At 44.6% G+C, this 16,353-nt stretch overlaps 1 protein-coding gene across 3 annotated transcripts in view; it reads left to right on the forward strand.

The window, feature by feature from the left end:
• LOC148027539 (DNA topoisomerase, type IA, core) overlaps window positions 1-16,353 on the forward strand; it is a 156,702-nt gene that overhangs the window by 112,081 nt on the left and 28,268 nt on the right. For all 3 annotated transcript variants that reach the window (XM_087689265.1, XM_087689267.1, XM_087689266.1), the window contains 2 exons: window positions 4,891-5,172; window positions 5,259-5,427. In XM_087689265.1, coding sequence (XP_087545391.1) covers window positions 4,891-5,172; window positions 5,259-5,427 — 451 coding nt within the window. The remainder of the gene's footprint in view (window positions 1-4,890; window positions 5,173-5,258; window positions 5,428-16,353) is intronic.

The raw sequence follows: 16,353 nt of genomic DNA on the forward strand, positions 1-16,353 counted from the left end.
ATCACTGGATGTCAATTGCACCAGACGTTGAGAAGCCAATGACTAGCACAATCGAGCAGTGAGACCAACGAGAGCAGCATGCATCCAACCAATGAGCAGTCCACCACAAGACCAGCGGGTGACCAGTTTTGATGTGACGGAAACACGATGAGGAGAGCCACAGTCAACCACATCACGTGTTAGGCGATGACTAGTAGATAACCTTTCAATTTTTGATTGTGAAGTGGCTTATTCTAAGCCTTGGTTCGCGTGTGCAAGCATGGTCTTCAGAGACCAGTGCATTTTTATGCTTGGAAATTTGGGGGTTTTTCCAAATTTGATGCTTGTTATACGTAATAGGACAATTTGACCAGAAAATTAAAAAATTGTACACATTGGTTCCAAAAAATTTGGGCCTTCTCTTATATCAATGAAATTTTGCTTAGCAGACTCAAATTTGTTGACATTGATGCACAATTGACTTGAGAATTTATGGGGCTTTTGCAAAATTTTGGCAAACTTTGCCAATTTTGCCCATTTTATGGTTTCGGGTTTATGTATTGATGCAATCGGTTCAGATTTGTCAGTAAAATTTTGGGGGTTTTGTTGAAATTTGAGAATTTTGGCAAAAATGATGTCTGAAATGTACATTGGAAACATTGCTGATGCAGTCTTGGTGCTGTAAGCAGTGAGATTCATTCCCCACTTGTGAAATATATAAGACATTGCAGAGAATCTTGGTTTCTTTTTTGTATCAGAAGTACTTGGTCACACATCTATGTAGTACATATGTTGGGTAGCTTCCATTGAGTTGATGTATTGCTGAACGATCATTTTGCATTAGTCTTAGTGATCATTTGCAGATCTGGGATTATTGTAGATGTACTTTTGGTGATACGGCTGAAGTGAGAGTCACTTGGCAGTGATGTATGCGTTGGGTATATGCTGAAATTTCAGTTATACTGCTGAAAGTCATCAGTTCTATTGCTGTACATGTACTTGGATTAAACCTTGCTCTCATTACTTGAAAATTTGGGCTCATATTAACTGAACATTCAGCTCATTGTTTGCTATTATAAATTGCTTTTTTTTTTGGTACATTGCTGAACAATGGCTGCAAATGCTTCAAGCATCAATGACACTAAATCCCTTCTTGAAATCAAGAGATTTGATGGCATTGGTTTTGACTTGTGGAGGGACAGGATGCAAGGCATTTTTTTTTTCAAGGATTGGGATGATGCTCTTTTGGAAGTCAAGCTGGTAGCTATGACAGATGAGGATTGGACTAGACTCAACAAGAAGGCCATTGCATACATTAAAATGGTTGTATGTGATGATGTACTTACAGACATTAAGCGTCTTGATAGAGCTTATGCCATATGGAAAAAGTTGGTGGATACTAATGAAAATACAACTCCAGTAAATCAAGTTCATCGTATGCGCAAGTTTGTAAACATGGAGTTGGATGAGTCTAAGCCGACATCGGAGCATTTGAGTGCTTTCATAGGGATTTTGAGCCAGTTACATGACTCTGGTTTGTAGCCCTTCAATGATAAATTGAAGGCCATTTTCTTATTGGTGACTTTGCCTGATAGCTGGGAGTCTTTGGTTGTTTCATTGAGCAACAACCGTGCTTTAATCTTCGATGGTGTTAGGGGCTCTATTCTCAATAAGGAGATTAGAAGAAAGTCCAGTGGAGAAAGCAATGGTTCAGCTTATCATCTTAGAGGCAGGTCAAAAAAGAGGAGTAATGCAAGAGATAAAGGCAAAAGCAGGAGTAAAAGCAAGGGCAAACAATAGGATGTCACTTGCTATCAATGTGGACGTGAAGGGCATAAAAAGCCCGATTCTCGCTACTACAAGAAAGAGCAAGAAAGAAACAAATAGCAAGGAAAGAAGAAGGATGACAAGAAAGATGGTGATAGCTCCCCCTCAAAAGAAGTTGCAAAAGTAAATGTTGCATCTAGTGTGGTTATTGAAGAGCTCTCTGACACTGGAGAGATACTTGTTGCAACCTCATGTAATGATACAGATATTATGGCAATAGCAGGTGATATGCACATCACTAAAAAGGAGGTGATTGATGCCTTACTTTCAGCTCATGATGGGCTGTCTCAATCATGGATAGTGGACAACGGTGCTTCTTTTCATGTCACTCACTTTTTGAAGTCATTTTTTGAATACACTTCAAGTTGCCTAGGCAAGGTTTACTTGGGCAACAATTATGCATGTGAAATAGAGAGTGCAGGTACCATTCACTTGGCCCTTGCAAATGGTCAAGAGCTGATTTTGCATGATGTCAGATATGTACCTCGCATAAAGAAAAGTCTACTATCAGTTGGGCAGCTTGATGCAAGAGGGTATTTTATTATCTTTGGTGGTGAATCTTGGAAGGTCCACAAGGGCTCTATGCTGATTGTTAAAGGCAGCAAAAAAGGGACTTTGTATTATTTGCATTGTAAAGCATTACCTGGCAAGTTTTTGGCTGTGGCTGAAGTTCATTCACAGATGGAACTTTCGCACAAAATGCTTGGTCATATGAGCAAAAAAGGCCTTTAGGTTCTCTTCTCTTTAGGAAGATTTGATGTAAAAGGCTGTGGTCTTGACTTTTGTAATGATTGCATCTATGGAAAATATGTGAAGTCTCCTTATTACTCTGGTGTTGTTAAGAAGTCCAATGCTCTTGACTTAGTACATTCAGATGTGTGCACTATGCCTATTAATTCACATGGGGGTGCACGGTACTTTGTCACTTTTATTGATGATTTCAGTAGAAAGTCATGGGTGTATGTATTAAAGAGCAAAAAGGAAGTGTTTGATGCTTTTAAAAGGTTTCATGCCTTTGTTACCACACAGAAAGGGCTTAAGTTAAAAGCTATAAGAACGGATAATGGGGGTGAGTATATCTCTAATGAGTTTAAAAGATTTTGTGAGATGCATGGCATTAAGAGGGAGTTGACAGCTCCTTACAACCTTGCATCAAATGGCGTGGCTGAAAGATATAATTGCACACTTTGTGAGAGAGTCAGATGCATGCTGTCCACAGCTAATCTCCTGCAACAGATTTGGGGAGGGGCTCTTAAAACTACAGTTCATGTGTGCAATCGCTCTCCCAATCGTGCATTGGAAAATGGCATTCCTGAAGAGGTTTGGTCTGGCAAACCTGCTTCATATGACAATTTGCGTGTCTTTGGTTGTGATGCTTTTGTGCATATTCCTGTAAATGAGAGGACTAAACTAGACATGAAATCCATCAAGGGCATCTTCATGTGATATGGAGATTAGGGAGAGATGGATATAGAGTTTGGCTTCCTTAGAATAGGAAGATAGTACGTAGCCGAGATGTAGTATTTAATGAGGCAAAGTTGCTGAAAAATGTTACACATGGTGGCCTTGACAAGAAGAAGGTCAAGTTTCAGCATGACCACCCACCATTAGCTGAAGATTATGTCCCTTTTGATGCTGAAAATGAGCAGCAACCTATTGTGCAACAGCCAGAAGATAATGGACAGCAAATTGATGCACATGATGGAATAGGACAGCAAGAATAACATGCTGAAAACAGGTTAGAGTAGTAAGAAAATGCTGAAAATCAGCCTGTAGGTGATGGTGTGCACATACTTGAGGATGTAGGCCCATTGCCTATCAATACAGGTCATTGGGTAAGAAGGTCTACACGGGTCAGCAGGTAGCCATAGATGTTTCAGCCATCTTTGGATTGCATTTTATTGACTAATGAAGGTGAGCCTTTGACAGTTTGTTGGTTGTAAAGCCCCTTCGGGTGTAAACACCCCTTCGGATGTAAACTCCCATTTATCCCACGTGTATAAACTTATGGGTGTGAACACACCCTTTACTTGTACCCTAACATATAAATACATCTTTATTCTTTGTGTACCGTGCAACACACTGGTACACTCTTACTCAATGCTCTCAGCTCTCAGCTCTATCTCTGCTCATTACAAGCTCGCATTCTAGTAAGCACTCCAGGGCAACGTTTATTGGTAGTCAATACCTGCCCAGCCAGAACAATTGCACATAACTTAAATACAGTAATTTGTGCTGGCTGCCATGTGGTAAAAGGGAAAAATTCCAATCAGCGGTTGTAGTGTGAGGTTGTTGGATACTTGTCCCTCTGTAAACTCTTCACACTAAGTGATTGGATTTTAAGACAGGCTGCACAAACTGAGTAATGATGGCATGTGTGACAGAACAGATATTTGTGGCAGTGATACAGCTCACGAACTATAAAGCACGATAATTTAAGGCTATGATCAAAGGTTAGGTTCAAGTGTTCGGAGTTCCCATTTCCTTAATTGTTTTTGAGTTTTACTTAGAAATCGCTCCATACAAAGATCATACCCTCCCTAGTTTTTAAACTAGACTTGTAAATGCAGTACATTGTTTCTTCAAACTACACTTTCTACTTGTGTCACATAGTCTTTGAAAGTGTAAGGTCTTGCCTCCACTCACGTTTCATCTACATTACTTTGATCAGACTTCTTTTAGGTTTGTTTATTTTCTTCTCATATGTTTGTAGTATGCCTATGAAGACTCTAGAATTAGAGGGTGCTTGATAACCTTTTAGTCCATGTGACAGTTCTGTTTTGTTTATAACAGTCAAGTGATGGCACTGATTACTCTCTAGAAGAAGACTCCATCTGTGATTGATTGAAAATGACTTTCAGATTGATTATTCACTTAGGCTTTGTACAATATTTTCTATTTTTACTTACGTTTGTCATTTTCAGAAGTCCATTACAGGGCTAATCTTTTACTCTGCCTCATAATTTTTTCTTCTGAGGGCTAATCTTTTACTCTGCTTCATAATATTTTCTTTGAAAAAAAATAAACTCATGGACAGATGAAGGACTCTTTCTTTCCATCTTCTACATTTGTGTCAAATTGCAGCTACCCTCGGACAGAAAGCACTGCTTATCCACCAAGTTTAGATGTGCGAGGACTGTTGTCAATGCAATTGAGTCATCCTGTATGGGGTGATTATGTTCGGTCTCTTCTTGCAACTGGGCCTCACCCTCCTAAAGGTGGAGTAGATGTTGGTGATCATCCTCCCATAACACCAATGAGAATGGCTACAGAGGCAGACCTAGGTGGTGGTGATGCATGGAGGTTATATCAGTACGTGACTCAGCATTTTATTGGAAGCGTCAGCCCCGACTGCAAATACACTAGGTCCTTATCATTTAAATGTCTTGAACATTTTTGTTCTGTGATTATCCTGGTGTAGCTTTCATGTGATCAGATATATAACTTTGCAGAACAAAAGTAGAGATGACAGGTGGGGGAGAACAGTTTACATGTGTTGGACACAATGTTTTGAGTCCAGGGTTCACTACCATCATGCCATGGCTTGGTATTTCGGAAGAAAATTTACCAGGTTTTGCCATAGGTGAAACAATTCAACTAACAGAAGTTGAGCTTTATCAGGTGTGTGTGTGTGTCTCTCTCTCTCTTTCTTTTTCCCCTTAAAAAAGAGACCCTGGTGGGAAGCCAGTGGCATATCAACCTGTAGATCTGGCTTCAAATCTTTCTTTGTTTTTTGCTATTACTAGATGACTGTATAGATGTAGGGATTGAACTCAAGACCTGCTGTTTTTTTTTAATTTTTTTTTCCAAACACAATTAAACTGATTGGATAAAGAATTACAGATTCCACCCCATGATAAGAACTGCACATTGATCAAAATTGCGAAATAGTTCATGATTTTTGGGGCATCAGCACGAGAATACCATAATGTTAAAGCTTACACAAATGTATCACCATTAGTGATAAAAACATCTCAGGCTGAGGAGATCGGAGCAGCATGCGACCCATAGATACAGGGGTACCAGACATAGGTGCTGCATGTATGTAAATTTTACATCAGACAGGTTTCTCTCTCTCTTTTTTTTTTTCGTAAAAGGTAATTATATTAATTACGAAAAAAATACAAGATTACTGGATTACAAGATACATGATGACACAAAGCCATCATGTGAAGAGGTTTTCTCTTTCTCTCTCTCTCTCTTTTTTTCTGATTACAAGATACACGAGGGCCCTAGGCCAACGTGTGGGGAAGCCCCGTAGTAATGCACTGAAAAAGTTACACCAATCATAGCAACGACCCAGAGGCAATTGCCATATGCCACGAATGCAAATCCTCACGAGGGAGCAAGTCGGAGTGTCGGATGATATCCAGCTGCCAATGCAAGAGCCCTTTAAGCCTGGCAATATGTCGGGGTACATTAGAGGCCGAATCAAAGAGAAAAGCGTTGCGCGTGGTCCAAATGTGCCAGCATCCCCAATATCTGAAAAAGTGAAATAAGATCTTTTCATGCAACTGTGGCGGTGCGGAATACATCGGGCGCACAAAAACCCAATCGAAAGGAGTTAGCGAGGATCCCACCACCGCGCGCCAAATGTGCGACAAGAGTGACCAGATATTCTTGGCGAGCGGGCACGAGAGAAAACGATGTCGGGCCGATTCCGCCGGTGTGGTACAGAAGAAACAATTGCCATTCGAGATGCGACGCTTGGCAAGGGCCGAGGCCAGAGGAAGACCACCAATCATTACCCGCCAAAGAAAAACCTTGCATTTGAAAGGTGTCTTATTTTGCCAGCCCTCCATCAGCGTTTTGTGCCACCATGACAGCGATTTCTGCAGTCCCCAAACAGTGTTAGCTTTCTCTCCCAGCCATTGGTGATCTTGAACAAGAAGATGATACACCTGATTAGTGGAGGCCTTTTCCAGACTCAGGCGGCCTGCAAGATCCCAGTCCTGCCAAGGGCGATCCACCGTCAAGGCAGGAAAGGGTTGCCGACCCTGAAGCTTCGACGAAAGCTGCTCCCACAAATCACGGTATCCACGCGGGATCTTAAAGAGTCGGCGAGCAGTCCGAAATGAGACGAGGACATTGCGAGTAGCAAGGGTAGCATCCGCAACCGACATCACACCTAAACGGGCCATGCGATTAAATCTTGGTCTGAGTCGATGTTTATCTTCCCACGAAAGGAGTCTCGACACTGCCAACAATTCCAGCTGAAAGGAGTTAGTCTGCAAGCGGTCCCCCACTGGGTGCCAGCGGGCCTTTTGGAGCACCACTTTCCAAGAGGCGACCAAGTGCAGTAACAAAGAGGAAGAGGGACTGGAAACACGAGAGTCAGCATTAAGGACATGCCACCAGGAGGCCCGAAGCCGTGTGTTGCCATGGCGGAGCCCGCTGTCCTCAAGAAAATAACAGGCTATGATGGACCAAGGGTGGTGATCCACACACATGGCACGAAAAAGGGACCAACGGAGAGCTAACATATGAGTGTGTGCATCCAAAATCGCTCCGCCACCCATGCGCTTAGGGGTACATGCGTGTGACCAAGAAATCCAGGAAATGCCGGCCTGCAGTGAGTCCTTCTTCCATAGCATGAAACAGATGGGCTGAGTGAGGGCCTTCAAAGTAGTAGGAGTCCATGGCAACAATGGCAGGAAATACGTTAGCATTGGAAGCATGATTGTCTGGGCCACTTTGAGGTGGACATGGAATGGCCACGCTTGCGACTTCCAATACATAAACTTTGCTGCCAATTTTTGTGAAATCCACTCCAGCAGGGCTTTTGGCCGTACATCCACCCCCAATGGGTATCCAAGATGCCTGACAATGGAGCCACGGGAAACCACCCGGCCTTGCCAGCCTAAGGACTGCAAATCAGGCTCCGTACAACTGAGAAGGGCTGACTTAAGGGCATTGATGCGAAGCCCAGAGGCCTGACCAAAGAGTGTCCAAACATCTAATGCCCTTCGAATGTTGTCCCTGTCCGCCTGCAAAATCATAAAGGTGTCATCCGCCAACGATTGGCTAACGAAGTGCTGACCCAACGGAAGAGACAGACCGGCCAGCTGGGCAGAGGCTGCCATGGAGGATAACATTGAAAGGACCGGGTGAGTCGCCAGGGCAAAGAAGAGAGGGCTCAAAGGACAACCCTGTCGGACCGAGCGTGCAAGGACAAATGGCTCTGTAACTCCACCATTAAGCATAACTCTGGAGGAAGCCTCAGCACTAATGGTGTAGATCAATCGGGACATTCGGGTACCAAAGCCCATAGCCGACATGAGGTCTGCAATGAAAGACCAGTCCACATAATCAAATGCCTTTTCCAAGTCCAATTGGATCAATACCACTTCCTGACCGGAGTGCCGCGCATAGTCAATGGCCATTTGCACATTTAAGATATTATGCAAAATGTTGCGGCCCTTAATGAAACCATATTGGAGAGGATGCACAATAGCTGGAAGGTGCTTGTGGAGCCGATTCGCCAGCACTTTGGAGTAGATTTTATACATGGAGCCCATCAAAGAGATTGGTCGCCAGTGTTGCAACTTTGACGGCGAAGGGACCTTTGGAATTAGTTTGATAAGGCCTTCTTTCCATGAGGAGGGCATGACCCCCGTTTCCCACACCTGCTGAAACATGGCCACCAATGGCTTTGCCAACTGCGTGGCCGAGGTCTGAAAGAATTCATTAGTGAGACCATCCCAGCCAGGGCTTTTATCATTTGGCAGGTGCAACAAAACATCCATAACCTCGTGGTTTCTCTCTCTCTCTCTCTCTCTCTCTCTCTCTCTCTCTCTCTCTCTCGTGAAGAAGAGTAAATTAATGTATGTAAAATTTTACATCAGGCCTTCAGGCCAATCAGACAAAATGGCAACAACTGTCATGAAGCCAAGGGGCTAATAGAACAACACACCGCATGAACAAAAACTCTCTAAAAAGCTATTAAACACCAATCCACAGGAACCAATGAAGGGGATCATCAAGATGGTACAATAGGGGTGGAGCGAAGAGTATCCATGCATGGAGTAGCCACCTCTCCATTAATGAGGCAAACTGAAATCATAGACGAAATCTGCCATAAAAACAAGCCTCACACTTGGCCCACATGGCCGTTGGATACTTGAGATTGAATCAAATATAAAAGCATTTCTTACCACCAGATGTGTCAAAGACGAGTCCATTGCATGAAGTGAAAGAGGCAAGGATGATGAGACTGCAACCTGGCCGTGGAAGGCATCTTGCCAAGGACCCATGATTGGATAGGCATTCTTTGAGCTGTTAACAAGGTGCACACTCTTGAAATGAAGTCAGAAATCTATTTGACAACCGGGCAAGAAATGAAAAGATGAACTAGTGTCTCATGACAAGAAGTACAAAAGATACATGTGTCCTGGGATATATTTCGGGCCAGCAGCACATTGATTGTGGGCAAACCCCCCATGCGAAGCCTCCAGAGAAAAACTTTCCCTTGATAGGGAAGTTTTGACTTCTCTCTCTTTTTTTTTTCTTCTCGTAAAATGAGTTGTTATGTTATATCAAGTCACAAAATGGGTACACAAGTTTATTTGTGCGTGTGTTTGTACCAATTCACATTTGAAGGAGACATAGTGGAGCATGTGAGGGAATATGTTCATTTGGGAGTCACCTTCTCTGGCCCACGATTTACGTTGAGAGGGGCCTTAGAGGCAAGTTTGGCATGAGGCTATGTAGTACTAAGGACACTTGAGAGTCAATGTGCTCACATAGAGCTCCAAGATCCTGGCACCAAACTATGGGTGTTTGACACCCTTGTCACACCTACACTAGTATATGGAGCGGAGGCATCAGGTTGCAACTTGTACCATAGGTATTACAGTCCACTCCTTGATTAGATTTGAAGAGAGAGAGATTATTATGATGGTTGGGATAGCATGGAAAGGCTAGTGATCATGATGATAGCACATATGATTAGGAGTGATCCTTCCACTGCATATCCCATTGTGAGAGAAGAATTGGAGGCAATACCTATAGTCACGGAGGCACTCTTCACGGCAGTGACCTTTTGGCATAGATTATGGGATCTTCCATGTCATAGATACTCCAGATTGGCACTAACTTCATCTAGACAACTAGCAGCATAGGGCGAGAATAATTGTTGGTTTTCACAAATGACTATTTGGATGAGCTTACATGGTTTGGATATTGACCGCCACCTTTCACCTTTTGACTACAACCTTGACTGCCCTACACTTTCTCTTATCTGATCACCAGGTGATCAAAGCTGATATCTTGAGGATTGAGACAACAAGGACATGGATTCACCCACCACTCCCTCTAGGATCAAGGATAGAGTTCTACTTGAGTCACTTCTTGTCTCTCTCTGATGATGGATTCAGTATTTGGTCAACATACATGGATACCCATCTCTCCCACAGTATACGGGCTGTTATGGAATAGATTTGTACCTCCTCTCATAGGCTACAGATGGAGACAGGTAGATGGAGAAATAATCTAGCAAAGCAAACAGAAACAGAAATGGAAACATCAAATTTCGTGGAGGGGGAAACAAAAATGCCACATCATTCCTCCCGGGGGAGGTGGGGGATGATGGGGATGGATGGCTAGCTTAGAGTCTAGGTGCTTAGAAGCTAAAGCTTATTCAAAATCAAAGCTTTCTAATTTCCAAGTTTTAAAAGAGTTCTACAAAAGGCATAGCCTCAAAGGAGCTTTCTAATGCATACAAGGATTTTGACACATCATTACTATGTTGATTAGAAAGAAAGAACAATTGTAAAGAAGTGCAAAACCATACAAGAGAGTGAGTGATAACTAATTATCATCTCTTAGTTACACACCCACCACCCACGGAGGCGTCACAGGCCATCTCACCTGAGGATCCACACCCCCCACACTCTCCCCCTCCCCCCTCTCCCCCCCCCCCCCCCCCCCCGGCCCCCCCCAAGCCACTAGTTCGTCTGCCCATGCCGCCTGGCACACCTTCCCGAGACAGGCACAACTGCTACCATAGGAGTTTTTTCGCAGTGGGTGGTGGTTCTACCTGAGAGTGGCTGAGCGCGGAGAGTTTCCATTACCACTAGAAAGGATTTTGACACATCATTACTATGTTGATTAGAAAGAAAGAACAATTGTAAAGAAGCGCAAAACCATACAAGAGAGTAAGTGATAACTAATTATCATTCTTAGTTACACACCCACCACCCACGGAGGCGTCACAGGCCATCTCACCTAAGGATCCACACCCCCCCCCCACACTCCCTCCCCCAAGCCACTAGTTCGTCTGCCCATGCCGCCCAGCACACCTTCCTGAGACAGGCACAACTGCTACCACAGGAGTTTTTTCGCAGCGGGCGGTGGTTCTACCTGAGAGTGGTTGAGCGCGGAGAGTTTCCACTACCACTAGAAGTGGGAATCTTCATGGTACGCAAGTCAAGGAGCGGCAAGGTCTATCTATTAGCATTGTCGGATGGACCAAACTTCCTCTAGATCTCTCACACGGGAGACTGGACGATGCCTTAGATAGAAGAGGAGGTGAAGAGCGAGGTGTAGCAGATTACATCTCCCAGTGGATGGGAGAAGGAGGATTGGCACTTTTCTCCCAGCAGTGGCCAGGTTGCATGATGGATATCAATTGGTGGTTGGGACTGAGGTTCCACATCTGAGAAATATCTTTCGAGCCCCCCCCCCCCACAGTGGAGAGCTCCGATGGACGTGATCCAGTGGCTCCTGGCATAGACGGCCCAGTTCTATCAGTGCACAGAGTCTCGCCTCTCAGCCTGGTTGATAGATGCCCTAGTGGTACCACTAGGCACATCCATCACCCCCATGGTTTGCATGAGGGCTACGATGGGGGAATGGAGTTCACCGTCCAAGCTGATAGTAAAGCTTATCCGCATGCCTCATAGCTCCTCTTATTCGTCAACAGCCTCCACACCGAACAGATGCTTGTTGTATCAGTCACAGGTTTCCTTATGAGCTTACATCTTGCATCCTGAAATGTGAATAGCCTCCACTATAGTGGAGCACGTGGTTTCAGAAAGTTGATCGTTTGGCAGGATCTGCAGCCTGCCTTTGCCGAACGGATCGACAACACAAGCTCACTCCCGCCCAGGCCCACCGGGTCGGGAAGGTACTCTCGAGCAAGTCACACTTACTGGGAGCACTCCATCGGTGCCGACGGCAGGAGTGGAGGGGTATGCACCTTGATTGGCCCGAGGTTAACTGCTTGTGGTATGGGACCATGGGACGATTGTGGCAGGGAGAGTTCTATGGATCAGATTGGATATTGGGGACTTGTGCCTTGGAGTTCTCAATGTCTATGCCCCCATTGAGGTCAGGGCACGCAACAGGTTCTGGGTGGAGATTACAACAGGACTCCCAGAGGTGGACTCCTGGATTGTTGGAGGGGACTTTAACAACATGGAGGCCTTAGAGGACCAGGAGGAGGGTAGAGGCAGAAACTACCAGGGCATGGCTGGGAGGAGTCGGAGACATAGGAGGTCTTCCTAGTGGCAGTAGGAGCTCGTGACGCTTGGAGAGACCCAGCTTTCCACAGGAGAGAAAGGTTGTTGGACTTCTCATGGGGGTATATGCGACTAGGTGGAGTCTTGCTGGAGCGGTTGGACATGTTCTACGTGGGAGAGTGGGGATGCTCTCATGGAGGCCAGATAGGGCAGTTGGTTGGCACCACTCTGTCCTATCACTGCCCGGTTCTCTTGACACTTGATCCCCCAACATCTTCCCTAGGTACACGATCCTGTTGAATCCCTAACTGGATCTATAGGAGGGAGGAGGTGAAGAGACGGATTGAGCCGATTTGGACTAGGGAGTGGTGATAAAATACGCGGGATCTAGAGCATGACAAATGCGGAAGCTATGGAGGTTGAAGGAGGAAAAAGAAACTCATGAAGGCATTGAACTTGACAAGGACAAATTGTTACACAAGTGAATTAGGTTCCAAGATTGAGACTTGGACTCATAAATACAATCTTGTGTATTGACAGTGACATGACACTTTACTGGAAAGAAAAGAGTACTATCATTGCATTAGAAAAAGAGTGCAAGTACAATGCTTTATAGGAATTGAGTGGTGGTACTTTCTCCTATTGTGCATATGGGATTCTGGTCCTGATCCCTCACTGCTTCTCACAAAGGGACTGAAGTAGGTGTGATTGCAAATATCTCAACACCCCTCCTCAATCACAACCAGAAGTACAAAGCGTATAGAGGCTTTAGCGAAACCAACACCTGCAAAGTGTGGGCACACCATAAACATGGAAAAACACCAAAGGCTGTTGTAGAAAAGGCTAAGTGTGGATACCACAAACATGATGGACATTTAGAGGCTGTAGAAGGGGCCTCACAAAGTGTACAAAGGCTATAGTACAAGGATAACTGAGGAGTTTACAAGTTTATGTTTGAGGCATTAGGGCTAGGAAATATAAAAGTAAAAAAAGCCTATCTGAATAGAAGGTTTGATGAGGTTTGTCCTTCTCCTGGTGGTCTTCTTCTTCTTCTTCCTTCACTCCGTTTTCTTCTTCTTCTTTGACTGCAACTAGATAGGCCTTTTGGGATCTCTTTCTGGCGTGGCAAAAATTCTCGGTGTGTCCCGTCCTTTTGGAGAAGTCACAGAAGAGCTGATCCTTCTTGCCTTTGTACCTGTTGCCAACATATAATGCATGTTCATCTCTAGAGGTGCTTGGTTCTTTCTTAGTTTTTAGCTTCTTTTTCTCCTCAAACAGTGATTCCTGGATATCAACAAGTTAAGGGTTTGACATACTAATTAGTGTTGTTGATACATTATTATATTCAGGAGGCAAACTCTTAAGTAGAACATCGATGCAAATATCTTCTTCCATTTTAATGTTGATTCCTGCAAGTTGGGTTAGAAGTCCTTCCATGTAATTTAGATGCGTGGCAAGTGATGTGTTGGACTTCATTTCAGCCTGAAAAACTCTATCAGGAGACCATACTTTGATGATTTAGACTGTGCACCAAACAAAGTGTCAAGTCTCTTCCATGTATCCTGTGAGGTCTCACAGTTATCCACATGGTGGATATAGCTGTTGTCTAGCTCCAGTTTGATAATGGCCTAAGCCTTATCATCATTCTTTTGCCAAGTGACAGCAAGATCTGCATCACGAGGCTTCTTTTCTTTTCCAGTGGTAATGGCCCAAAGGCCCTTCTTCATTAGGATGAGTTTGATGCGGGTCTGCCAGGTATGAAATCCGACTCCTTTGAAACGGGCAGTTGGAGAATCTTTGCCCATGTTAAACTTGCGGGAACAGCAGCAAATCAGCTTCAGAATTATCAGATTTAAGCAATAGAAGAGTTTGTTGGGATATATTAAAAGACAGAAGTGCTTAGAGCACTAAAATGAGTGTCAATAGATACTATGCTTCTTCCTTAAGTCTTCCAAATCTGCAAAATCCTTCAAGATCTTTTAGATCCAAATCTTCCCCTTCTTGATTTGATGCTGGGACTTTCAAATATGAGTGACAATGGGTTGTTCCAGGTGGCAGGAGTGAGAAAATGATGAGATTTTTGAGCTCGATGAAGTTTGGCTATGGCTTCATGGATTAGGGTTTTGACCCAGCCCTGGTTTTTTGCTGATTGTGGGATCTACAGTGGATTATTTTCAAAACTTTTTTTATCAAAATGAAGTTTGAATGACGGGCTATCAATGCCCTATGGTGCTCGTCAACATCGCGACCTGCAGCGACGGCAGCAGCAGCACGAACGGCAGCAGGCACAATTCTGACAACAGCGACGAATTTCAGCAATGCCGATGCATAGAGTGTGCAATGTCGAGCTGTATTGTGCCAAGATGATGCACCTTGACCTGGGCAACAACTTCCTAGAAGATAGCGTGCTGAGATGAGGCTTGTAGGAGGAGATCAAGAAGATCCAAGTGAGCTAGGTATAAGCTGGCTATGGAGTCACAGAGGGCAGAACCTGAGAAAAGAGGCAATGCTGAGCTTGAGTCAGGGCAATGTCAAGGTTCTATGTGATACAGAGAAGCTTGGGAATCAAGAAATAAATCTCCAAAAGAGAGCTTGGAGAGATATGCCCTCTACAGAAAGCTATGGAAGCTCAAAGGCAGGGATGTGCAGGTTGGCTATGGCTGCCACAAGTTCAAGTTGAGAAGGAGTAGGAGATGAGCTCCTAGACTTAACCTGAGATGGACTAAGCTCAAGCTGAGCTAGATGAGAGTAGAATGGAGCTGGAGAAGCAGTGCCATGCTCGACTGGGCTCTGACACCATGATCAAATACGCGGGATCTAGAGCATGGCAAATGCGGAAGCTATGGAGGTTGGAGGAGGAAAAAGAAACTCATGAAGACATTGAACTTGACAAGGACAAATTGTTACACAAGTGAATTAGGTTCCAAGATTGAGACTTGGACTCATAAACACAATCTTGTGTATTGACAGTGACATGGCACTTTACTGGAAAGAAAAGAGTACTATCATTGCATTAGAAAAAGAGTGTAAGTACAATGCTTTATAGGAATTGAGTGGTGGTACTTTCTCTTACTGTGCATATGGGATTCTGGTCCTGAGGCCTTACTGCTTCTCACAAAGGGACTGAAGTAGTTGTGATTGCAAATATCTTAACAAGCGGGGCAGGAGGGACCAGATCGCAGAGGAGGTTGCAAAGGTTCTAGCTGAGTCAAGTAGCATCTGCCAGGAGGTAGCCCTACAAGCCAGGCAGCAGAGTTGGGAGGAGGAGAGAGCACTCCGGTGGGACCTAGTAGCCATGAGAGATTATTACAGGAGACACCAAGGGATCCCATGCTCCATGCATAGGAGATGTGCGCACGAGCAGCCATCGCCGGCGTAGAGAGGACAGGTGCTCGAAGTTCTCTTTTCCGCACCTTATCAGCCTTTTGGGTGCGGAAAAGGGGGACACAATGTGCAGGGAGTTTTTTCAGGCACACCAGCCCTGCACCTCAGGAGAGTAGATATGCAGCCTTCGGGATCAGTATGGGAGGATTCGCTCTAGCTTAGATGAGGTGATGGAGATTGCCACTGACCACTACAGACACCTTTTCCAATAGGAGACAGCCTCAGCTAGAGGATAACATTGCAGACAGCAGGTCTGGGATCACATCCCATCCCTTGTCACAGAGGAGATGGGTCGCTCCCTCCTAGACAGATAAGAAATTAGAGGAGGCCCTCCACACAGAGGACAGGCAAAAAGCCCGGGAGAGGATGGCCTCTCTAAGGCCTTCTTCACCACCTTTGGGAGGTCATGAAGGACCCCTTATTGCTGGCTTTCTAGGAGATTTTCAGTTCAGGTCGAATGCCAGGGAGTCTATCAGCAAGTCTTATCAGTCTCTTTCCCAAAGGGGGAGACCAGTTGGAGCTATCCCAGTGGAGACCGATCACCCTGTTGCCAGTGGCCTATAAGGCACTGGCAAAGATGATTGGTAGGCGACTTCGCCCTGTGCTTCTAGACATTCATGACACACAGACAGGCTTTGTCTAGGATAGGAGCATCCTAGACAATGTCTTTACCTTCTTTGAGGCGATAGAGTGGTACAAGACA

The sequence above is a fragment of the Lygodium microphyllum genome, chromosome 12 (assembly GCF_053477565.2).
Source record: "Lygodium microphyllum isolate KBCC chromosome 12, Lygodium_microphyllum_v1.1.10, whole genome shotgun sequence".
Lineage (NCBI taxonomy): Eukaryota > Viridiplantae > Streptophyta > Polypodiopsida > Schizaeales > Lygodiaceae > Lygodium > Lygodium microphyllum.